This window comes from Rhopalosiphum padi, chromosome 3 (assembly GCF_020882245.1).
Source record: "Rhopalosiphum padi isolate XX-2018 chromosome 3, ASM2088224v1, whole genome shotgun sequence".
NCBI classification, from domain to species: Eukaryota; Metazoa; Arthropoda; class Insecta; order Hemiptera; family Aphididae; genus Rhopalosiphum; species Rhopalosiphum padi.
Window position 1 is genome coordinate 10,363,684 of NC_083599.1, and position 27,484 is coordinate 10,391,167.

A 27,484-nucleotide genomic window follows, 5' to 3' on the forward strand; every position below is an offset into this window, starting at 1 on the left:
AGCGTTTCAGACGACGTTTGCGTGTCCGAACGAAACTTTCTCGATGCTCTGCACCACTGCACCAGTGTGAACGGACGCGCGCGCGCGCGCACTCTCTAGTACTGTTTGTGCATTTCGTATTTACGTAAAACGTACGTTTAACAAAATTATAATATTATAATAATTATTATTATGCGTAATATACTCGATAAACGGTAGGTATCGATTAATGCCCGCGTGACCGAGACAATTAAACAGGTTTTTCTTTTTAAAAATATATATTATTATTATTGTCATGTTTTTGTCTGTCACGCCGCGGAGCATCGACGGTACGGCGGGGAAGAGCAAACCGTCCGCGAGAACGAATCCGACGTGTGCACATTAAACCGTCGTCATTACCATTTAATAAGTCAATAGTGATCGGTTTCGTCGTTTCGTGCGTCCAATACCAGACACGACGTGTTGTGGTGGCGCCCGGTCAACAAACCTCAAAACGATCGATTTTTACGACGGTCGGACGTTAATCGTGCGCGAGTCGTCAGTAGTCAATACTACTCGTCGTTACCTACAAGTTTTACGTTTTACGATCGTCTCGTCGTCTACAACTACAACAACAGCTCTCATCGTTGTTTCCCATCCAGTCGAATACCACCAGCGGGACGTCGCGCCACTACGGCACCTGTGTCTCCCCGCGTACCACCACCTGCCTAACAGTTAGTCGTGTGTATGTTATTATTACTATATAGTAGACCAATACAATAGTGAAGACGTAAAAGGTGTTATCACTACGGCATCACACAATGGCAGCTTGATGCCGCTGTAACAATAACAATGGATTGATGGTGATAACGTTTTTTATTTTATTTTTTTTTTACTGTTTATAATTTTATAATTCATTGTTTACGATAAAAGAAACAAAGACTGAACGGAATAATAAACTCCGTGGCTACCTACTAGTCGTCGGGGACAGATCGTTCGGACGGAACCTCTTTTGGTTGTAAATGCTTATGCTAATTCACAAAAAGCAGCAGCCGCCGCGGCGGTTGATTTATTACTACAAACCTTTCAAATCGATTAATTTCGATACGCGCAATAATTTGTTTTCGTAACGATGCGTTGACTCTGTGGCCGGTGTGGACTTACGACAAAATGGTCACTGTCAACAGCAACAACAGCACCAGCAGCACCAGCAGCAATTCAACGCAATTAGTTGAAACGGTGTCAATCGATTATGACGACTTCAACGACGCCTTTTTGACGTGCGCCACTTGTCTGTGTGAGCATTTTTATACCTTTTTGTTTTGTTTGTTGGGAGGTATGTGTGTGTCATAAAATAACAGTTTTTTTTAAATTTTCTCGTACCTATAGGCGTTTACGATGGTGTTGAACGTGCTCCAAAACTCTTACCGTGCTCACACACCGTGTGTGTTCACTGTTTGACGAGGATTGCAGCAGCAGCTAACAATCGACGTACAGCACAAGACTTGAACAATGGGCGAGGCAATAGTAATACTATACAATCATCTCAGCAACAACAGGAATCTCAACAACAGCGGCAAACCTTTAGGTGTCCAATATGCAGGGAACTAATAGTTGTTCCTCAAAATGGTGGAGTCACAGCTCTTCCTCCATCATTTCTAGTCAACCAACTACTTGATTTGATATCTACTCATAGACGACGCACTTTAATACCAACTTGTTGTGGTGGTGGTGTATTATCTTCACATATTAATCAGGTATTTCAAATTTTAACTCAAGTCTGATGCTTTAAGTATTTAAAAAATGTTTAATGTGGATATGCAAAAATAAAAAGTGACTTATGATGTAGTTATATGTAATATACTTATACTTGATATATAATAATAATCTTTATCACAGAAATAAATATTATACATTTTACAATAGGTACATAATGTAAAAAAGTAGTTTAAAATATAGGCAATCATAATAATTTAAATCAAAGTCAGTTGATTTTAATTAAAAAAACAACAAATAGGTAGTAGGTACATAGTTAATAGTTACAGATCAAAAAAAAAAAAAAAATAGGATAAAAAAAAATTAATGAACAATAAAATGAATAGTATTCAAATAATGAATCTGTTTATTTACTGAGTTATGTATGAAATAAATCAATATTACATAATATATAATTACCTACCTTGGCTACCTTCATATGTGATTTGCACTCAAGTACATTTTGTAACATATTATGTAGTGGAAGCAGTTATAAAATAGAATAATGATTTATTTCGAGGATTGAATGTACAAAAGGCCAATACAATTAATGTAATGATTAATGATTGAGTAATTTAAATAAGAATTGAAATTAAAATTTTTTATTTATTGAAATAATTTAAAAACTGCTTATATGATCATATCCTTAATGAAGGTCTTAGGAAATTTCATTTACAGTATAAATATTTTCAACATTTTTTATTATTTAAAATTTTTTTTATTTATTTCTCTTTAAACATGTATATTATATGCATTTATGAATTAATATGCTTTATATATCTAAATAAGTAAAATAAAATTGTATTTGAATTTGTTGTGATATTAAACATTGCCATTTCGAATCAGGTGCATGTTGCTTACACTATAAATAATCATGTAAATGCATCTAATTCTAGGTTGCTTTACTTATAAGTTATAACTAATAATATCTAAGCAAGAAATATTAATGGTTATAATATATTTTTTTTTTCTATATTTACTAGGAATTGCTTTATTGTGAAACATGTGATCAAGTATTCTGCTCAATTTGTACTAAACATGAGACAGCAATTGGCGGTAGTGCCCTTATTTCATCTAAATCTCCGCCATTGGTTCATACAATAATACCAGTGTCTGTAGCTATGAAACGTACATCAGAAATAATGTTGTATAAAGCTAATGAATGTGTATCAAAAGTATGTGTCGCTGATATTTATGTGTTATACCAATGTTGGCAGTATACATATTAATTTAAATGAATTGTAATTCATTTAAATTATAGTTGAACTATTCGAGGGATGGAGTATGTGCTGAATTAGAACGTTTAGATATAGCTCGAAATGAATGTTTATCTACTTTGGATGATACATTTAATGATCTGATGAACATAATAGAAGTCCGTAAGCAACAACTGCAACAACAAATACATAAGGCACATGATGCTAAAAATAGAATTTTGAGTCAACAGCTCTCAGCTATTGATATTGAAAAAACCAAAGTATGTATAAAATCAATATATATATATGTATGTTTATGTATGTATGTATGTGCGTATTACATAGTTTTTAATCCATTAATCATTATATGTTTATTATATTATTAAATTTATGACGACTAGGTTATGGACGAATGTGGCAACGTTCATCAACTATTGGATGTACAGTCTATCAATCAACGGATACAAATTTTAAATGATCGTTTGCAAAAACCTACAGGCGGTATTGAAGAACCTCGAGAAAATGCTTTTATTGCTTTGGATTTAGATCTAACAGCAATAAAAAATGTCGTAAATAATGCAATAGGACAAATGGGACGGGTGCGCACTACAACTACTTGTCCTGGTAATTGTACATTGAATGTTGCTGAATCAAATGGTAATGTTATTTAAATAAAGTGCCAATTCAATAAGCAATTTTCTATAGGTATAAAATATCTTTGTATTTCCAGAAGAAAATTTGTTGATACCTCGTTTAGTAGATGCACGGGTTGCTACATTAACAGCTATTGACTATGATGGTAATCGACGCAATTTAGGTGGTGATCCAGTAACTCTGAAATTAATTGGACCTTTAGATGACACACAACAAGAAAGAACTGCAAACAATTTAGGGCATCAATCCCATGAAAACAATACCACTGATGATGGAGTGCGTATTATTGATCATAAAAATGGTCAATACACAATCCGTCTACGTTTATCTATTTGTGGCAGGTATATAAAATGCAATTAGTAAGGGGAAAAAATGAATTAATTTTAATTTTGTTTCTATGTATTTTAGATATCGACTTCATATTTATGTGCTAGGTAGACCAGTAGCGTGTAATGGTAGTACTGGACATATTGACTTTTCTATAACAAAAAACATTGACCCTATATGCCAGTATAGTAAAGGACCTTCAATGCAACAGCCTGTTGCAATTGCTGTAGATCACCACTCCACTAGGGTAAAAGGCCAAAAGATTATTTTAAATATGACATAAAAGTTAATAATATGTATTTCATTAAAATTTTGTATTTATTATTTCTAGGTGTATGTCTTAGATACAGGAAATTGTCGTATAAGAGTGCTTGATACAGATTTAAATTATATTTGTGATATACAAAATATTGAAGCTATGCGTGGTCGTTCTTCAACTGGTATTGGTTTATTGAGTGATGAAACATTAGTTACAGTTAATTGGCGTACAAACATAGTGACTCAGTAATAATTTTAAAATATTTTTATTTATTTATTAATTTATTAATTTCTTTTTTTACTTAACTCATGGTAACAATAACTATGTTTTTATTTTTAGAATGACTTTAGGTGGTGAAACAGTTAAGTCATGGACACATTCGAGTATGATCGAACCTATGTGTGTTGTTGTGGACAGAATTTATGATCATGTATTAATAGGTGATTCTTCATGTAACATACATGCATTCAAAGCGACAACAGGGCAACATCTTTTTACAGTAAGAATATAAAATAATAATTAAAAACAAAACACTTAATGAAATAATTTTCTTTTTAATTTAATGCATCTATTGTTTGATAATGAACATTTGTTTTAAATATATTTTTTAATTCTTATCTTTTCTCTATGTACCATACAACTAATACCTAAATTATATGATTTTTAATTGAGAATTTCATATTTCAAAATTTAAGAACAGAACATAATATTTTCCTTAACATATTTATGAATAACAACAACAATATACCCATAATTCTTAATTTTATTAATATTTTTATAGATAAATAATAAGAAAAGTAATGGGAAATCTGCTGAATGTGTTGGTACTTTTATGGCAATAGGGCCACAATCACAGATTATTGTAATTTCTGGTGCAACTACAACTGGATGTCGCTGTTTAGATATATATTCATGCAAAGGTACTTATGAGCGATCAATTACAGTTACGACAACAACAGATAAATGTAAGTAGTTGGTTATATCAAGTATTAATATTGTTTTCATTAAATGCAATTCTAAGTAATACATGTTTTCAATTTTTATTAGCCTTACATTCATATAGCTCACTGGCTACTTGTAATAATTTTATACTGGCTACTAGACGTCACTATAACTCATACGTTATTGACTTGATTGATATGGAAACTGAAAAATTAATAAACACTGTTGACTCCAATGGCTGCAAATTACGTCGTCCAGCTGGTATGGTAGCATTTTCCGAAGTTCAAGATTCTGTTATTGATGATAGTCAACAATGCTCAACGTATTATTTATTAGTAACTGATGTAGCAGCTGATAGCGTAAAAAAATATCAATTTTTTTAATTAGTATTAGTCTACTATTTACTAAACTTGTCTACTTAATTATTTATTTAAAACTAAGTCTAAAAACAGTTATTTGTGTTGAATATTTTTCTCTCTTCTTATTTATGTACTATGTTTTGTATAGTTTAGTCATTCTGTATTAAAATTATTTGTTAAAAAAAATTTCCTTTTTTTAAAATGATTAGTTAACTTACGTTTAGAGAGATATGTCTTGATATTTGATGATCCTATTAAATTTATTCAAAAACTTAAAGCTCAATTTTTTTTTAATGTATCTGATTAAATATTTTGGCTATTATTGAAAAAATGTTTGTAATGTAGGTACATAAAACATTTTGCAAGTTTTATGTATTTTCCTTTATGTGTAAAGATTTATGCAACATTTTAAAACTATACCAGCCATTTCATAAAAGTCAGAATGATTGTACTAAATACTCTAAATGTGTATTCTGTTGTTTATATTCTAGTCATATATATATTTTTAGTTCTTTACTTTCTATATTATAAGGTAAATAATATATTCAGTTTAAAAGAGCACTACTTAGTATAAATATTTAAATTAGACTCATTATGTAATCATGTTTATGTTTGTATTAAGAAAAAAAATCATAAATAATATGGTTAACTTATAGTTTATTTAATGATGATACATCGAATTACTTATCGTAACACTAACTTAGAAAAATACATGTTTTAATGACAAATAAAGAAGAACAACTAAAGAACATTTATAATTTTTTTTTTATTATTATTAATTTACTACCTCATTTACATAAATTATTTCGATTTTAATACTTAACAGTCTTGACACAAGATGAAATAATCGAGGCGGTTAAAATACAAAAAAAACTATCTCATTTTAATAGGGTAAGTATACACACATATACATTTACAAACACACACATACACATAAACACACGCAGACTGACATGTGGAAATTTACAATACTGCTTACATATAGTAAAAATAATATACAAATATAAATTAAATATATGTTATAAGGCATGTTATGAGAAAATAAATAGGTATTAACTGTAAGTTATTTTTCAATGGTTAAGAGACCAAATACTCCTTTCAGTATATCCCTTAAAGTATAATAAGACAAATAACATTTAATTTTAAAATGATTATAACTAGATGCATTTATGCAATTGGAAGTATGGAAGAGCTAATTCTAAGGAGTGCTTCTATAGTCTCCTCTAAAAATATGTTAATTCAGCATACTGTAATAATATCTAGTTTCCAGGCTATGGTATTGAAATTGTACCCATGACTAGATTTGTATAATTATTGTAATTATTAACAATATTTAATAATTACTATTTATAAGTCGAACAAATTTTTAGATATACTTTTTGGCAGTATAAAAATGAAATTTTTGACACATAATATATTCAAATTTTAAATTTGTTTATTATTGGTTGTTATACCAAATGTAATTTTCTTTGAAATGTCTTTTTTCTGCTTTTTGTAAAAGACCTAGTATTTGGTTACAGTCTATTAATTGGTAACTTTGACTCTTGATATAAAAGTTAATTTCATACTTCGACATGCATTATATAATTTATAATTGAGTGAAAACATTTAAAGCTTAATTTAAGCTTATATTGTTGTCATCAAAATATAAATTAGTTTTTAAACTTAACCATATTGTACACTAACAGTATTTACACATATTAAATAGGTACTATTTGTTAGTTTGTTTTATTTCACAAAAAATATTTTATTCCTTTTTATTATTTGGGATATAGATATAGTTTTTTTTAAGCTACTAATGAAAATCCAAACAATATTAAATGTTATAAATTAAAATCTATTAGTTATTTAATATTAATTATAAATATACACTTAAAACAACTAAAAAATTATGAAAAAGTTAAACATGTTATTTTTAAAAACATTTTCTCTCATATTTGGTCTTTTAACCACTAGTTATTCTCATGAATCAACGGGTATTGTGAATGAATAAAGAAAATAATTCTGCCGCTTGATATTTTGTGTAAAAAAGGCAACACAGATATGGACATGACCAGTTACTACATCGTGATTGTCGGAAAAACCGGGTATGTTTCATTAATTTTATGCAACGTAAATTTTATAAATAATACGGTGTTTTAATAACCACTTGTATTATTATGAGATTTCGTGCTTGTCATATGGGCTGGACCGCTACCATTTATAGTGCGAACAGTGTTCTTCAACGCCTGGCGTTTATTGCAAAACCAAATGCGTATCACTTCACGTTCGTAGCCCAATCTGTGTGCCAGTCCAGTGATTTCAGATCCTGAAAACGGAAAGGTATTTATATATTAATAAAACAGTAGATAAATAATATTCGCCGAACTCAACTAATGTGTTTCTAATTTAATATAGTGTAACACAATTTAATGGCGTCTTAAGATAATTTCAATTAGTAGGTATAACATGACAATTAATCGTATACATTTTAACTTAAATTGCCTACATTAATATTTCACACGATTTTCGTGACGACAGATTATGTTATAAGTTTAAAGTTGATAAGTTCCTATTATAATATAATATGAGTGTATATGTGTTTTACTCGCTTTTTTGTAGGTTTACCTACCTATTTTATAAAGTAATAATAAACTATAGTTCGTTATAGGTCTATGTACACTCAAAACAAGTAAAATGTATTATTATTATTCGTTTGAGAATTTATTAAATATATTTGGGTGATGGACTTTATACTTTATAATATCATTTTAAATATATGCATCGTTGGATCGGCGACAACATTATTGGTATTTACTATTTAGTATGAGGTAGGTATTTTTTGAATTATAGCTTTTAAACATACATTTTAGGTATCGAACTTATGTTAACAATGGAAATTTATATTTAAATTTAGAACGATATTAATAAGTAGATTAGTAATTCTATCTTGTTAGTAATATTATTAAAAACTGAAATATTGTTACGTCAAGAAAAAGTACGTGTTATGTTATTGTTTTTTTTTTTTTTACCTGATGGGTGTGTATTGCGTTCAAAATGACCGTTTAACAATTCTAAGGCGTGTGGTGTAAACGAAGTGCGTCTTTTTCGTTTTTTGCAAGAAGCTAAGCTGTCACCACCGCCACCACTTGATGATGCAGAAACGCCACCACTTAACAATTCGACAGCTGCTGCTGCAGCAGCCGCTGCGGCGGCTGCGTTATACCTCTGGTGATGTGAGTGGCCTCCAGTAATGTTTTTGTTGTTGTTATTGTTATTATTATAATAATACCTAAAAAAAGAGGATCAATAAATGTAACATAATCAAATTAATTTTTAATTTAAATTGGATATTTGTATTTGTTTAAAAATTATTATCAATACAATATTTATATTTTTATTAGTAAATAAATATTTTTTATTGTGGCATATTAGAGATTTGAGGTCTTTACAATTATTCAAGTCTCATATTTTGTTGTTTTTTCTGTATTTTCTACTTGAAACAGTTTTAAGATTTTACTGTACTTTAACACTGTTTTTGTTTGCTTCTCGGTCGTTTCAAATCTATTTTCAATTCTGTTATTCTCCAGTATATACGATCTTTAGGTATATATACCCGATCTATTTTAATCTCCTGTTCATCGTGATAGGTGCCTACTATGTCGCGTTATCCATACGATTATTTAAACAATTATTCAATAGTCCTAATTTAAAAATATTTTTCATTTATTTTTTGTTCTATAGGTTTAATTTTTTCAAGAATTTCTTTCCGAACAATTTCTCGTCCATTAACGTAGTCGCCTGCGTTACATATGCATAAAATGAACCGTGTAAACCATGATTTTGTAGACTGTTGTCTTTTTTCTTCTTAATAAATTCTTCGATCTAAACAGGGACAGTGCACAGTTGTCCGAAGTGATCTATATTTGACCTCTTGCCTACTCTTTCATTTACCATCGCCCCAAGCTACTTAAAATATTTAACTCTTTCAAATGTACCTATAGGTACTTGTATATGTACAAATGTTCTTGTAATATGATGCCATGCTGGTGTCTGAATAATATATTTGTTTAGAAATACTTTCATAGACTTCAACAAACTCTTCAGTTTCATAATAATAATATAATACGACCTACGACCTAACCTTTTACAAGTTGCTGATTAGGTACCTCACATTTTTAAGCCTTTTACAACTGTATGTACCCAGTGGCGGATCCTGAGGGGGAGGCTAGGGGCCTCAGCCCCCCAGATCTCTTCAACATTCTTTTTACTTAAAACAAATATTTTAAATTATGTGATAATTTAAGAATTTAAATTGATTACATAATATTTATTTTGGAAACCATTGGGAATGTTAATGCCGTTATTGGAATGAAAACAGATGAAATTAACATTAAAATAAACAACATAAATATCATTATAATGTATTATGTATACAAGGCTCAGAAGTATTTTTTTTAGGACCTCCCCCCAAATTCAACTCTGGATCCGCCACTGTATGTACCTACTTATATTCACTTTAATTTCAGTAAAATATTAAGCAAGCAAGTTATAAAGCGTCTTCTTGTCTGATATCTGTTTTCACTGGGAACTCTTCAGTGTTTGTTACCAACTTTTCTAATTCATTTTTATTTTTAGTTCTATTTTTCAATCGAAAGTTTATATATAATCTATAAACTCCACTCGTCTCCATTGTTAACCTCAAACCTGGTAAATTTAATAGCTTACCAAATATGTTTTTGAAACTATTTGCTATTTTCGAACCCTATTAAGAGGATACCGTTTTATTTTTTTATCATGGTTAATTATGGTATTAAGCTGAATTTTATTTAATTGCATTTCTAAAGAAATGTTCTGATTTATCTTAGTTATTTAAAATATTAATTTAACTAAGTATAATATAAAAACTTAATGATAATTATATCGCTTACCTCTCCTCCATCATCCATTTTTCCAATACCGCTGGGTTCACTACACCCATCATGTTATTTGTTTTTATGTTATTATTATTGTTGTTGTATACATTATTTGGTTTTTTAGATGAATTGCCACTTTCCATATTTTCAAATCTAAATAACATATACATATTATATAGCATATAATTACGATAAATTCAAGTATTTTCTATAACTAAATAAACATCCATATTTAGTCGAATGCCAAAAGTTAAATAATTTAATATAAATACACATTTGAAATAAATATAGTTTGATAACAAACTAATAGTTTCTATAATCATATTTATATATTATTTTACGTTAAAGCTAAATTTATATTATGATTAACGATAAATAATTAAAATTTCTTACATTGGTTGTTGTGCAGCGGCGAGTTGCGAAGCACATAGCATGTGTGTGGCGAGTGCTCTGAAAAGTTAAGTGTGAAAGAAACGTTTAGATTTTCAATGCACAAAATAATATCTGCACGGGTAAGTTTTTATAATACTATTTTTTATTTACGTGCAAATAGCGTTTTGTTGATTATATGCAGCCGCTGCTGCGGCAGCTGCCGAGGTCGAGTCTTCGTCCTTGGATGGTTTTATGTGGCAGTTGAGTTGTGAAGATGGAGGTGCTAATGACTTTAAAGTGTTTATGTTGGTGGAAGACGTTGGAGGCGCAGGAGATATTACATGAGAAGGTTGATGTGGCTGCTGTTTATCTTCTGAAAATATTGTGCCCGTTACGGTTATGAATAAAGTGTTTAAATATTAATAATGCATTATTATAATTTATAGTTTTAATTGTAAGTGTGTTCGTTTTGTTTTCGAAAATACTTGTTTAATAAGCATATTTATAATTTTAATGTAACTATAGAGTTTCTAAAAGTTGTACGTAGGTAGTAGTAATCTATATCGACGCACCTAGGGCGCCAAAATCGTAAACACGCCTCCGATTGTCTTTAGCAGGTCAGTTTTAGAATTTTATAAGTTCTAAATAAGAGTTTGTAACACAATAACAAATTGGGGTTTTTTCAAAAACTGAGAGGGCAGTGATTAGGTTACAAAATTGTTACCTAATAAAAATGATTTTAGTTGTTTATTGCAGTTATTCTAAAAATAATAGTACTAGAGTTTAGTATCACTAGTACCTATACCATATAGTAGAGTTCAATAATCAATTATTTATTTAATAATGATTGTATCTATACGGTTCTAAAGACGTGTAATATTTTAAAATAATGTAGCTGTACGTTTTAACATTGAAAATAATTTTAATGTCATATATTTTGTATTTATTTAAAAAATAAATAAAAGTTGACAATTTTTTTTTATTGACTTGATATATTATATATAATTATTTTGCTTAAATTTATAAAAATCTAAATAGTATGGTGTAACAATTATTAAATGATTTAAAATTGTAAATGTTATATAATAACATACTCCCTCCTTACTCTCCCAAGTTAACTTTAGAGTTCCCCCTCGTTTTTCTAGATGATATTGTCCTTTTGTAATTCCTTTCCGTCATACTAACTATGGTAAGAACAACCCAATTGATTGAATGATGCGTTTGGCCAATGAGCACCCTACCTTATTTAGTCTATATTACTGATTTATTATGTGTTTTGTTAATTATTAATTACTTTATGTCGTCAAAATGTTGTATTATTTAAGTTATATTAACCGATATTTTTAATTACTTTCTGTTGTCATATATTAGATTATTTAAATGTATGTAAAATGTAATATTGCACATTTGGGCCTTGTGCCCGTTATATATAATAATAATAATAATAAGAAGAAGAAGAACGCTAGAAGATTTAATATGTAAAGAAAATAATATTGGTGATGACGGGAGGTGAAATAAAATTTATACAATTTAAGAGAAGTCGAATATTATGGAGGGATAAACTATAGATGAATGACGAGATAAGTGACGAGGAGGGTTTACAAGAGTATACAAATTTAATAAATATAATTTTATGTCTATGCTTCTCAATTATTATGCAAATTAAAAATACATTTAAAAAGTTCAATTTTTTTTTATTTACTTGAGTAAAAATGAATAAATGTATGTATAGTAATATAATGGTTACATTGGTGCACACACTTTTCTAGTTTTATTATTAACGGTTAAGAAATAATATTAGTAATACATTATTGATTAATTATGAATAGGTATGTCAATTTAATTAATAATATGTTACTATTATTATTTTAAAAATATAAAATACCAAAAATGTTAACTTTTTTAAGTTAAGCACTTTTGATCTTCAAGAACTACTTTCAAGAATAGAGTTACTTAGACTTTAGTGTAGGTATTTTATTGTTTCATTACTATTTCAGACTTAAGATAAATCTATGTTTCTATATAATGTTTGATTGTGTTAGTTCAACCTTAAACACATAACTTAAATAAATTTAAAACTAACTCAATTGAACGCAACATAAAACATCGATTTATTTAAAGTCTGAAATAGTTATAAAATAATATAGTACAGTAGTTACACTATCATTTAAATAACTCTGTTCTTGACAGTAGTGTTTGTAGATCTATAACGGAGTATGAGCTGAAAGAGAAACTTAATATAATTTATGAATTTAATCTAATATGGTTTATGATTAATAGCAAATTAATCAGAAAAATAAGTATAATTTTAAATCGCAGAATTAGCCGTTGCCAATATTATTATTGATTTTTGTCTTCCTAGGTACTAGGTAGCTAGCAAAACTGTTGAAACTTGACTGAATCGGTGTGTGTACTCTTACGTTCCTGTGTTCTGTAATCTATTTACCTAATATAATTTTCTGAGCGTGACATAAACGACGATTCAGTACCTAACTGGTAAATCGTTACACCATGCACATGATATACAAGTAGTAACATAAATGTAATTATAAGTTCGCAATTTTGTATCATATTATTCGTATATCTATGTTCATTAACCTTTCCTATTACTGGCTTTTTGAAATGTTATAGGTGGATATTTCATTAAATGTAGATGTTGGTTAGGCCGCTGATATTGGTTTGAAAACATTATTTTTGTCTTTTGAAGATGATTTTATTTATCAAATTAATTATGCAGAATGTGTGGACAATCATATATGTTAGTAGTATTTTGTACCGATTGAGTAGATATTTAAAAATGATAAAAAAAAAGTGCAAGGTCGATCTTAGGATGTTCAATTAAATTGTACATACATATTACTTTTGTGATTTATGTATTTATATAATATAATACCTATGCATTATTACAAATTATTTTTTAAGCATTTAAAAAAAATGCAATACTTATACTTGAAGTTGAAAAACTATATAGGTATTAGATAATTAAGTATTAACTACCTATATAATATTAATAATTGTATTTAATTTTAATCTCAGTTTCTAAGCTTCATATTATGATACCAAATAAATTATTATATATGATCGCGCAGTGTTCGTCCGTCTTGACTTTCGTTGTCTTGGTTACAGACTTGAAATGGCGCCGTTGTCCATTTTCAAGTTTTGGGGACATAATTGCTCATAATTATGATGGGTCGTATGAATAAATTGGAATATAATGATATATATATATATATATTTATGTGTGTGTGTGTAGAAAAGCTGATGACTGGGTATATTTGGGCGGGTGGATGGTCGTGCTGTAAGAAATATATTTCACGAGACTAGTTTTAATTACTATCGGCGCCACTGCTTAGTCACCTATACTATTATTGATTTTATTTATATATTATTTAATGATAATATGTTTGGCCTACACTTTTGAAGGTATTATTATTTAGATTTGATTGCCGTAACTCATCGTAATAATATATATTTGAACACAAAATTGTTTATTCATAAATAGATAGTTATTTTTAATTTTAGACTTTTAATTTATACATTTTAATAGATTAAGTTAGGTTAAGAACTGAAAATCCTTATAATAATATTAGCATGATAGGATAAGTTATTTATTTAATTTTTAAAGTAGCCAACTGTTTAGTTTAAGTTAAGTTAATTGAAGAGAAAAATCAAATTTTGATTAAAAATTTACTGTATATAATTTGAATAGAAAAATTAATTGGCCAAACTTAATTAAAAGTAACCTTAGTAAATGTATTAACTAATTTTGATATAATTTCCTTTAAATAGTAAAATAATTTAATACAAATGTTGATAGAATTTACGCAAATGAAAATAAATGATAGGGAAATTGCTTATCAATTAGCAATTATGAATATATAACAAAAATATTCACCAAATTGTACAATACACAGATAAATGCATAGTATTTTATAATTTAAAAATTGCATTAAATTGATTCATACCTATCATTGTAAAATACATTTTTCTAAATTATTCAATTTGTGTATTACATACGAAAGATTGTTGTAAAAATGAATTTGTTAAAATAATTAGTTAGCATATTATTTGAAACGTAATTAGTTTAAAGTTATGGAAAATGCAAAAATCATGACAAGTTAATCACTATAGGCAGTTATAGGCAGCAGTAAAATGTATTTGTCTTTATGTGTAATTCATTAGCTATTCTCTACTAAAATATTTCATTAATTTCATTTTTTTCAAATCTTTTTTTATTCAAATATATTTTGATTTATTGTTACGCAACTATTTAAATACATTTCTATGTTTACCTTCATTTTCTGTTTCATCGCCACCATTATGTTGATCGGTTGCTGTAATTGCTGTTGGCCATACAGTTTGACGTTGAATTACTTCTACACCTCCTCCATTACTACCATCATTACGCCTGAGTGTAGGAGGTGACATTGGTGTCGCAGCAGTAACAATTGAAGCAGCATTATTGGTTGAATAAATACGACAATCTCCATTTGTGCCCGTTGGTATTTGAACCATAGTCGAGTCTTTTGAACGTTGTGCGTTCATCGAATCAATGCTTTCCTCGTTCTTAGTGCGAGGTAATAGCTTTTGTTGAGGCTGTTGACAAATATTGAAAATAAAATAATTTAATTGCAAACGTTAATATCTGAATAGTTATTAAAGTTCTTCAATGGAAAAGTCAGGTGTATGTTTGTCTTTTGTATAATGTTAATTACTTAATAAATAAATTTGTATAAGTACAGTATATGTGCATAGAATAAAAAAAACTAATGGACCCTGTTATTTATAGAGCTTACTGTTAAAAAGTTGTGCTTTTTGCAATTCAGGTCAGGGGACTGCCATTTTCGTCGTTGAATATTATTATACTGATCTGCTGTAACCGTGTCATTATTAATCATACTACCATCGTCTGGAAAAAGATGTATTCAATACATGCATAATTCTGGAAATATAAAGTTTGTAATACAGTTAAATAAAAATAATACTTACAATTATTGTTATCATTATTGACGTTGTCAGGAGTACCACTGGCAGCAGTCGTATCATCAGCTGTAGTTTGGTGTTGTTGAAAATAACGGTTTAGTGGTAAGGATAATGATGGTTGACAAATTTGATTGAGCTGTTGTCGATTAATATTTTTTTGTCGAACATTATTTGTTGAGTGATATAATAGCTGTTGCTGCAGTTGTTGCTGATTTGAAGTAGGAGTTGTGATTGCAGAAGAAACCATATCATTAATGGGAATGGCCAAAATTGTCTGAGTCATAATACCTTTAATGTAATAAAATATGTGAGTTATATTATATACTTAATCAAATATTCATAACAGTTATAATTTTTTATTTTTTATTTGTGCTTATTACCTCGAGCTGTTGGTATTAGTAATTGTGCTGCTTGTAAGCATCCCGTAGTAAGTTGACCAGAGGTTAACAAAAGTTGAGGTGGTGGTGCTGTGATTTTATCATCCTGATGTTGCTGTTTTTGTTTATTATTAGCTGTGGTAATATTCCAAGGAAATGGAACTTCTGTTTTGACAATATTTTCATTTTCATTAACGGAATTACCAATGCCATTTTTTTCTTCACTATCGTCATCATATTCTTCATCGTCGTCTTCGCTTTTGTTACCACCTTCTTCTGACGAGCCTAAAAGATACGAGTTATTCGTGATAATAATAGATTGATTTTCATGTGCATGCATTTTATTTATAAATATATTAATGGAACTCAACAAACCTTGGGAACGGGTTAAGTTCAAAGGCGATTGAGACAAACAATCGTCATTACTAGTTTCACTGTTAATATCATTGACTGTTACCATAGGATCGTCAACATCAGTGTCTACTACAGAAGGAGTTTTGTCATTAGTCGTTGCATTTTTATTCAGGTTTTTAATTGAATTTGACGATAATATCGGTTCATCTATTGCAAAAATAAAATAAATAAATATAATTGAATACTGTAATTACTAATTATTAGAATTGTTAGCAATATGTAACGTGGAAATATTGAACTAGGTACCCTTTAAGATAATTTATGTTGAAATAAATAATTGGAAATGCACAGAAATATCTTATATACAAGATATAAAAGTTGTGAATTAAAAAAGACGTTTCTCATATTCCATATTACATTTTTATTTGCACACACACACACACACACACACACACACACACACACACACACACGCACACACACACACATACACAGATATTAAAAATAAATGTATTAATATTAAAATATATTGATTAATTTTTTTTTTTTGATTTTATGAAAAAAAAAACAATTGGTGTTCTTTTTTGTTAATATTAAAGTAGGAAATATAATTATGTTCGTAATATTTTCTATTGGTGGAGTACAGATAAGCCTAATATCTGATAAATATAATAAAAAATGTAATGATATTTCATATCACATCTAAAAACCATGACGAATCGGAAAAAGTTTCGTAGAATAACACATTTGAAAAATAACTAAACGCTTTGTATTGCCTCTATCTAATCGATGTATTACTGCAGTTCTTTTAAACTTTATTACTTTTAAGCTATTAAGTGTTTTTCAGTAAAAAATAACAACAAAATATGGGTGCACAATGCTCATTGTAACCTAACATTTAATTATGTAATATAATATTACAAAAATTAAATCCATTATTTAGTAGATCATAATATTATATATAGGTACTTGAAGGTCATTATTATTCGTTTTTATTTTTTTGAGGTCATGGTTGTTTTTTTTTAAATTTCTGAACCCTAATAATACTATAGTTACAATAAAGTTAATCATTTTTCATTAAACATTATTTACGTGTACTGCTGTAGGTTTCACTGTCGTTATTTTTTTCGGAGTGTGTTGACAACGATAATGTGATTTTATCATCACTATTGATAGCTAACTGTTGTACAGTATGTCTTATTGCCGGTGTCATACAATCTCCTCCATTACTACAACTTTTGTTATTTCCAATTGCAGTAGTCAGCTGATAACCATCCTATTAACAAGAAAAAAAATGTGCACAATTAATATTTTTATACTTATAAAACCGAAAACCCTAGATTGGTTATTAAAATGCATGTAAGAACAATTGTAGTTTTATAAATGTATACTTTAATGTATTGGCGCGAACTATTTAAATATAAACGTTTATTTTCACTATGACTTTTCCACCTTCACTTACTTTTTTTAGTTAAACTGGCATCTCATATTTAGCGTTGAGTAGCTACAATAAATTGTAATACACGTTAAAAGCTCTTACAATTTATATACATACTTGCCGCGTATACATTTAACCCTTTTCTCGTCACAACGGTGCTTTAATGTCATGCAAATTTAACCTTGCTTAATAATTTATATGTACAAAACTAATGTCAATAATAGTTTATATAAATATGTATTAAAGTATTTATTTTTTTCTTTAAATTTTAAGTTCACGTAAAACATAATTAAGATCTGATATTTTTAAATGTATCCAATTTAAATCCAAAAGTGTATAAACCATTAAAATTATGACGTAAAATTAATATGAGTTTAAAATAATAATCAATAATCTATTCTTCAATAAAAAGTATCTGTAGTATCTTTATAGTATCTTTTAAATTATAGTAATTTTACCAAAGTCGATTTTGTAAAAAGAAAAAAATAGGAGATAAATATATTTCAAGATATTTTCGTTTATATTGAAAGTAATTTGTCTTCATTGTTTGACAACATTCATGTCTATTTCTTACTTAGGAAAGGTTTTTATGAATATTTTAGAGCATGCAAGTACTTCTACCTGATGTCAATAAAAAATTATATCATTACAATAAATTCCCGAAGTATAGGTTAGGGTATATGTACACTCTGATTTTAATCAAAATTGTTTCATTTTATATAACTTTTGTATGATACTTATGACGATGTCATTTATGGTCACTGATGTTAAAGAATAGGATAATCAGCAATATTAAAAAAAAAGTTGTTATTTTATAATTTATTTTTATATTGAAGAAAATAAATTATATTTTGATATATTATGTAGGAACTAACATACAGACATAGATTTATCTTTTTGCCGATCACAATAGTAGGTAATCAGAAGTTTCTCTCCATTTTACTCATAAATAAGAAAAACATTTTGAACTCCCTCTATAAAAAAAAAACTTATCTCCGGACAAATTATGACGTCCTAGGAAATTACTTCTGCTGTCAATACGTTAATTTTCCACTTTAATTAACATATTAATTAAATCAAGATATTGTAGAATGTGATGTATTCATTAATTAAATATTTTATTGTAGAGTGATTTAAATACAAATTGCAAACATATTTTATAATATTAAAAAAAAAACACTATACAGCTTATAAAGTTTATAAGTACAAATAAAAACTTAATAAAAATAAAATTGCAGCTTCACGTCCTTATCAGAAAATAATGAGAATGTTGTTATTTTTAAATAATTAATTGTAAACATAACTATTTCAATAAAAAACGCCTGTAACTTTGTTAAAGATTCAGTACCAAATATAAAATTATTCTTATTTCTCGGGTCTTTTAAGTATAAAACTTTTAACAGGAATCATCACTGGTGCATCAATGTTATACTTGGTGGTGGTGTTGCAATATGACAACAAAAAATATTTCAATAATATTGTACCTATTGTGTAAAATATTTTTATTCTAAATAAATATATACATATATATATATATATATTTTAAAGTCTTAATCGAAAATAAACGTGATGAAAATTACTTGGAAAGTTTATTTTGAAATTAAAATAAGGTAAATATGATTTGGTTACAGAATTATGAAAATTATGATTTAAATAGAAAATACACGAGCTAATATATATTATACAACCACTAAAATACACTAATAGGTACAATGAAATCGAATTACTCAGCGAGTTGAAATTAATAAAGCTAGAAATACTAGAATAGATAATTATAAGTTATAACTGAAGATAAATTAGAAATATATATGGTTATTCATTTTAATAATAAATAAAAATATTAATTTATAAATTTACAATAAATTTTTTACAAAAATCTTTTTATAATATTTAAATATACAAATTTGTGATGTAAATAATTGCAATTTTATTGCATGTTTTTACAATTTTGAATCTGTATTATATGGCATATTTTGATATTTTTTAGTGCATAAAAATCCGCGCTCTAGTTACAACTTATAAAATGTGGGCTGTGGCTATTCACATAATGCATAAATAATTTCGCACAAAATACAGATGAAATATTTTAAAATAATTTAGTTGTTTTATTATATTCTTATAATTAGTTATTGATAACAATGAAACGAAATGGTGCAGTTGTCGATTTTTGATGGCAAAGTAATAATACGAGTATATAGTATTACATTCCAGCGTATTATCTGCTGTATACACTAATTATTGTTATTACTCACATTCATAGGTACCTATTTGTTAAATGAACTAGCTATACACCTATTATGTGTATTGTGTACTTACGTACGTACAATAATTTAGGACTTTGATCCATTAGGTACCTAATGTAATATTTTATCATTTGCAGTTATATTTGCATGTTAATATAGAACAAATAGACAATTTAATGATGAAGACGATGATGATAATATTAATGCTCTACGTATCACGATTTAAAATAATACTCTATACATTCGGTGGCAGATCTAGACATTTGCTCCCAGCTGTCGCCAAAAAAATCAATATAATATAGTAATAAAACTATATTTGTATTGTGTCACGTAAATGTATAAATATATATATATATATAAATATATAGGTATATTCAAAATCGTGTTTAATAATAAATAAAAAAAATAATAATTACCTACTGAAATAACAATATAATTATAACGTAGTCGCAATAGAAATATAACTATAAAAGTACTATAAGTCCTCTGATTTGAATGGTCTAAAAATGTTAAAAAATTATAATTTCATCACTATAACGATTAAACGGAATAAAAAATGGAAAATTTGCACATGAAAAAATATTTTAACATCATCGTGTTTTTATGTATTTTAGATAATGAGTGAAGGCGAGAAATGTTTTTAGTCTTGTTTAATGATATTTTTTGAAATTATTTTTTTACGAACCGAAGACGATCGTTTTAAATATTTTATCCATTTGGAAGTCGAACTATAGTTGATATTTCTAAGAGGTCGTTTTCGATTTTGTCACTGCTAAAGAAAATCAACGATAAAACGTCGAAGTCACGAAATTGTTTAGTAAAATATGATTATAACATGCATAACTGACTATTGAGTTGACCTAACCTTATCACATTCGTTTTTAAAATTTATTTTCTATTCCGATATTTTCATAGTTCTTTTTTTTAAAGTATATATTCATATAAATTGACATGCTTCATCAAATAAAATGTCTGTACCAATTAATAATTGTTGTCTAGTACTCTAGTGCCTATATTGTATATCTTATTGATATGTAAAACTTGATTGCAAATAAGAATATATTTTGTGATATGAATACAAATTCTAGGGTAAGCGAAAAATATGAAATTTCCATTTAAATAATCAAATCCACACTTCAGACACATCATATTCGTGGTCGCATAAGAATCGTTATTTTTATCTTCAACATCTCTCATAGTGTTTTTTGTAATTGCAATAACTAGTTTCAGGACTGAGATAATTTTCTAATTGCTTGTCTGTAAAAATTAATTACATGTATACATCACCTGCAAGTTATCTTGGGTTGGATCAGCTCCCGTATATATTATGATTTATAGGCATATTATTACAGCTTAAACCACGATGCGTATAATTATAGCGATTATCGAGTTCGTTGCAAATTTTATATTGTACCTACATAATTATATTATTATTATTATTATTGTACATTATAACCGTGGATTCGCGCACGTTAGATTTGCTTGAAACGAACCATAGTGAAGCTCTATCGCGGGGCGTAGGGAGGCGCAAAAGGCCTATATTTAATGTTTTAATTACAAATCCCTGACCACGGTCTCACTAGGACTTAAAAAAACCCGCATAGGCTACAGTTCGAAAACGGAAAACCCAGTCGGATTTTCGATGACGTCGACAACTTAGTTTTGTACTCGGCTATTTCATTTTCGTTTTTCAACGTTAGACTAATTTAATATTACTAAATAATATGATATATATATATACTATCACGTTGGCGTTTTTCATTTGCTTATACTTTGTATTCAAACGGGTTGCAGATACAATCGTTTCGATTTTCCACGTGCAATATTTAATCAAAGGCAAGCGCTTATTGTTGTATTATTAATTTATATCAAACATTCGAACATATGAATATTATTTGAAATTAGGAAGACATTTCTCACTCGTAAAGTCGTAAAATTACCTAGTGTATTATATTAATATAAGGATATTGTATGTAATACGATTTCAATCAGAATTGGTAATTATTTTACATTTTACTAATATAACAAGTGAAGTAGTTATTCTATAAATAAATATAATTTTGCTGTTAATATTATACAAATGTATGATCATACACACATTCACGTATGCGGAATATATCTACCAAACAGTTTATTTCCTATTTATTTATAAATTATAATAATATACATTTACATTTACGTATTAGCTATACGCACTTTTGTATGTACACATACACAGTCTTCATACAAATAATAATTAAAATGGTTTTGATATTGAGCATTTAGTTTGTTTTTGTTGAATCAAAGGTAAAATCAAATTTTAGATACAATAAAATAAAACAATTTATACTATAACAATTTACATATACATTAATCATGATTAGAGGTCGGATTCATATTCTCTTAAAATCTTTTAAATATGGGTTTTATGTCTTTAAAAATAGGTAATAAATATTATATATATATATATATATATTATATTATTATATTATGTATTATATCATATATATAATGTTTTATTATGTCCTTAAAATTTCAAAATATTCTTTTAATATTCTGTAAAAAAAAAAAAAAATATTAAAATGAATCAGTTTAAATTTATCGTGTTTTGTTACAATAAAAATGAATTGGTGTATAAATAGTACATACAAATAATAAATATGTAATATAATTATTAATTATTTTCTTTGGAAAAATATTTACGAAAATAAAAATATTGTTTTTTATTTTCAAATATTCTCTTGATTCTAGAATATGATTTTTTTTTATGCAAAATTAGATTATTTCTATGAATTCTGTGTTTCATGAATCAAATATCATATTGCCATTTAACTACATAGCTACACTAGAAAAAAAATATGTAAAATCGTAAAATCTGACCTCTAGTCATAATAAATAATAATATATTAATATATTATTGATTTCCTAGGTAAATAGTGCAAACATTTAGCAAACAATACTAAATAATGGATCTAATTTTATTTAATTTCCCGAGTAATCTAATCGCATATAAATGATAGGGAGAGGGTAGAAGCTAAGCCACCGGTAGTTAATCCATAATCCACCTATGGTTTAAACTAGTGAGTATATCTATATGTATTTGTTTTTTTATAAATTTTAAATCATCTGATGTTATGTGAAATTGGAATTTTTTAACCTATCTATAAAAGGGAATATGGTATAATGTTTAAATTCCCCTATCAAATCTTTGTACAGTAGATAACGATAAGTAATTTCCAAAACTGCATATTTTGCATATCGATCTTTATATATGAGTTAGGGGCGTTAGGGCGAATAATATTAATAAAAGTCACCTTTCTGCGAACCATTTTAATATCATTGTGTTAAATTAGAATAACTATAAATGTTTTATTAAAATCTATGATTACTAATGTATAAGTTGTTTTCTGTCAACCGAAGTGTAACCATTTCGAGACTTACAAGATGTGACTCAAATAAAGATTCTCCATGAACTAAAATACATTATTTAAATGTAGTTAGAGATATTGTCCTTTTTCTGGTGAGATGAGAAGATTTGGATATTGTTATGGACAGCCAATAATTTAACTTTCTCCAAACTATACGAATAAGTATATTGAATTACTGATAACTATATAGATATGACAGTCAGGTATTTTTAAATAAAAATAAAAAATATCCTGCTTATTTCTTGTGTGTTTTTTAAATCTAGATAAATATTTTGTTGTACCTACAATAACTGAAAATTCTATTCCAATCGGCATTTTGTTCACTCAGCATACTTATTTAAATTTTTTCTTTAATAATGAAATTATTAATCTGATTTTTGGAATTTTTATGTATATTTAAGGACCATATTTTGAATAACAATGATTTTTCATACTATTTTAGAAATATCCTATGGAAATTTAAGATTTAGAAATAATTAGGTACAATAATGATTTATCCCATATATATTAAGAACTTTTAAAATTTAATGTTTTTATAATAATATTATATTCTGACATTTTGTAAATTCATAATATTATTTTGTTATAAATTTAAATATTTTTATAACTTTTTCACCTTCTCATTATACATATTATTTACTTTTATATAAAATTATTTTATTATTCTGATATCACAATAATACTATAATTGAAAATCGTTTTTCTTAATACTCGAGATTTAGGATATAAAGATGAATAAATAAATGAATTGTATGAATAAATTGTTTTATCTAAAATACGATCGATATATTTATTTAAATAATTATAGTTAGTTTTTGTTTGTTATTAATTTTCACATGTGTTTTTGAGAAAGAAATCACTCATAGTGACACTTTCATCATTCAATTTTACTGTAGTAAGTCGCAGTACAATTTTCATTTAAGGCGACGAGGATGATTTGAAAACATATTTACCGCAGTAAAAATTATATCTACAAGCGGATTTTGGTAGATAATAATAATTCGGTGAATTCCAGACGAGCGGCTGTGAAAGTGGATAGAAATTTTAATTAATGCATTTTAAAAATTATTTTTAATTGAAAATAGTGGGTTTAGTATCGTAATATTACAGTACTTAAAAACTAGATAGTTCAAATTAGGCAATAATAATAAAAAAAAAAAAAAATCGACGTTATAAATATAATCATCTATTTAGAACTCATAATATTATAAAGTTTAGACATTAAGATTAAAACCATATTATTTTAACAAAACCGTCTTAAAATTATTAAATCTATGAATATTTTAAGTTTGAAAGTATCAAATATTTGACTATCGTTAAATAATCTTATAAAATGTTATCTCAAAATTATTAAGATTAAACTATTAAAATGTTATAAAAGGTTGTGCAGATATCACGTTTAACATTATATTTAAAACACAAATATATATTTTGTTTTTTACTTATTTGGCTGTATAAACAATCTTTGGGTGTTTTATTTAATAATAAATATTATCATTGTTAATTATTAAGATATTGATATATTATGATATTTTTCGTTGTTTTATTTTACGAAAACTAAACTACAATATAAACAGTATAATAACAATAGCAGCTTTTTAGTTCTATATCAGAAGTCTACGCATAAAAATTTTATACATTTTTTAATTTAATATTATTATCAAAATAAATACACAAATTAAAATGTATATCATATTATTTGTTATTTATTAACTATTTAACTATTCCATCAATTTCATTTTCTCCCTAAGCTTGTGTTTTTATATTAAATCAAACACTACAGTGTCAATTTTCAAAGTATTATAAAATATCTCCACCTAATAAAAGTCAACCGTTTTTTAACTTCTATAAACAGTGAATGATTGACATTGATAATAGCAAATTTGTATTAATTTTTACCAAGGTATAAGGGTATAAAATCGGGCATTATAATTATAATAACTGCAAAATAACTAAAATTTATCAATTTTTAAAAACAAGTAGGTATATTTTGGCATGCTTTTTGATGCATTTTGAATTTTTTGAAAAATATTTTTGAATTTGACATTTTAATGACTTCATGATGTTTATTAAGCACTATTTTTTTTACCATTTAAAAAAGATTTTAAATTGATATTGCAATTTCTTGCATAAATTAATTATTTTATTAGTTTTATTATTAAAAAATAATATTTAGATTAAGCCTTGCAATTGAAGTATTTATTAAATTATTTAAGGTTCTTTTGAATATTGATTTAAAATATATTATTGTACGATTTGTATACAATATTGTATTTTTTACCAAAAAACAAAAATGTATTAATTTTTATGAAGGTTGATTTTTTTAAACTTAAAAGTTCACTTACCTACATTAATGTTGTATTTTCTACTCACACTTTACAACTATTCACGACAATAAGAAACATTATATTTTTTTTAATTATAAAACACTCGTATCTTCTTTTGATCGAACGAAGAATTATTTTTTTAATCGTTTTATCATTCTTTTGTTATATAATAATATAGTGTTGACTATTTTCAGCATTTCAATGTACGTATGTCGTCATTTTCGAAAGTTTTGTGTTCATGTAAAATCATAATAATAAAATAATAATAATAACGTACGCACTGCGGACAAAAAAAAAACTCTGGCAAAAAAAAACAAATATTATTATATGAGACGAGCTGTAGAGGGCGGCGAATTATAAAAATAATAACACAAATATATGTATATATGTATATATTATATACATATTATATTATATATACGTATACGTATTTGGACGGACGTTTTGCCCCAGTCGGACGGACGTGAGCGGAAAAAAAACAATCGTAATAAATAATGAAATGAAAAAAAATATATCAGACCGCCGTGGCGGCGGCCGCTGCCGTTGGAATAATTAATTACATATACACACACACATACACATACACACACACACACACACACACACATAGCTTGCGCGTGCGCACACTCACTTACACTCGTCCTCGTTTTGCCCTCTTCTGCTCCTGTTGTCGGTAATTTTTATTATTTTTTTGTCGATTTTTTTTTTTATTTTATAATTCTATTTTGTTTTTTCAACTCGTATTTTTGTTTTGTCCTCCATCATCATCATCATCGTAATTTCTCCCTCCCCTCATCGCGCCAGGACAGAGGCGTTTCTAACCCGGACGGTCACTATATATTATATATATATATATATATATACATATACAACCTAACCACAAACGTATATATAATATAATATATATATATATATATGACGGTACGCCAGTTACAAAGGGGTCCGCTATTACTGCCATCGCGCAGTATAGCGATCACATTCGCCGTATAGATAGGTGCCTATTAAATCCATAATAAATATATATACATTTATACATACATATATATAGGTATATATAGACGCGTACATTATTTTCGAACACTGCGAATAGATTTAGCGGAATGTGCCGGAGAGTTTTTCCATCACACCGTATAACACGCACGTAATATACGTATGTATATATTATATTAGTATATTATATACTTCTATGTGAGCGATATAATAATGTTATTAAAGTTGAAAAAAAAACATGGTACAATTATTTCAGCGACGGCACAAAATAATATTATTGGTGGCGGGTGCGTTACTATATACTATACTCACCACCGCCTTCGAGCTTATTACCCCCCACACCATAGACGTCAGCGGTGGTGGCGGTGGCGGCGGCATCGGCGGCGCCGCTTATTTGAATTGCTAATTACCACCACCTCTCTCCTTTCCTCATAGCAATGTTACTACTGCCGCTGCATGCAGCAATTATTGGATTAATGTAAATGAGCACCGACGGCGTACCCCTTTTCCTCTTATATATTTATATGTATATATATATATATATATATATATATATATATAAATATAATATGTATATATTCGCTTTTGTATGTACACACACACACACACACACATAACACACATATCTATCTATACGTATATATATAT

General features: G+C 27.4%; 2 protein-coding genes across 3 annotated transcripts in view; one reads left to right on the forward strand and one right to left on the reverse strand.

The window, feature by feature from the left end:
- On the forward strand, positions 1 to 6,201 carry LOC132928009 (tripartite motif-containing protein 2-like). Its single transcript, XM_060992570.1, has 12 exons — positions 1 to 821; positions 892 to 1,255; positions 1,348 to 1,715; positions 2,697 to 2,888; positions 2,975 to 3,190; positions 3,311 to 3,566; positions 3,640 to 3,904; positions 3,972 to 4,137; positions 4,222 to 4,394; positions 4,489 to 4,648; positions 4,931 to 5,114; positions 5,197 to 6,201. The coding sequence occupies exons 2-12, from the start codon at positions 1,129 to 1,131 to the stop codon at positions 5,472 to 5,474; spliced, it is 2,385 nt and encodes a 794-aa protein (XP_060848553.1). The 5' UTR covers positions 1 to 821; positions 892 to 1,128; the 3' UTR covers positions 5,475 to 6,201.
- Positions 6,197 to 27,484, reverse strand: part of LOC132928007 (probable serine/threonine-protein kinase DDB_G0282963) — a 27,981-nt gene continuing 6,693 nt past the window's right edge. For both annotated transcript variants that reach the window (XM_060992569.1, XM_060992568.1), the window contains exons 4-14: positions 17,524 to 17,707; positions 16,453 to 16,638; positions 16,081 to 16,362; positions 15,707 to 15,988; positions 15,514 to 15,626; positions 15,010 to 15,313; positions 10,889 to 11,090; positions 10,739 to 10,795; positions 10,361 to 10,498; positions 8,462 to 8,721; positions 6,197 to 7,758 (exon numbers count right to left, since the gene is read on the reverse strand). In XM_060992569.1, the coding sequence (XP_060848552.1) occupies positions 7,589 to 7,758; positions 8,462 to 8,721; positions 10,361 to 10,498; positions 10,739 to 10,795; positions 10,889 to 11,090; positions 15,010 to 15,313; positions 15,514 to 15,626; positions 15,707 to 15,988; positions 16,081 to 16,362; positions 16,453 to 16,638; positions 17,524 to 17,707 (2,178 nt within the window). In that variant the 3' untranslated portion in view covers positions 6,197 to 7,588. The remainder of the gene's footprint in view (positions 7,759 to 8,461; positions 8,722 to 10,360; positions 10,499 to 10,738; positions 10,796 to 10,888; positions 11,091 to 15,009; positions 15,314 to 15,513; positions 15,627 to 15,706; positions 15,989 to 16,080; positions 16,363 to 16,452; positions 16,639 to 17,523; positions 17,708 to 27,484) is intronic.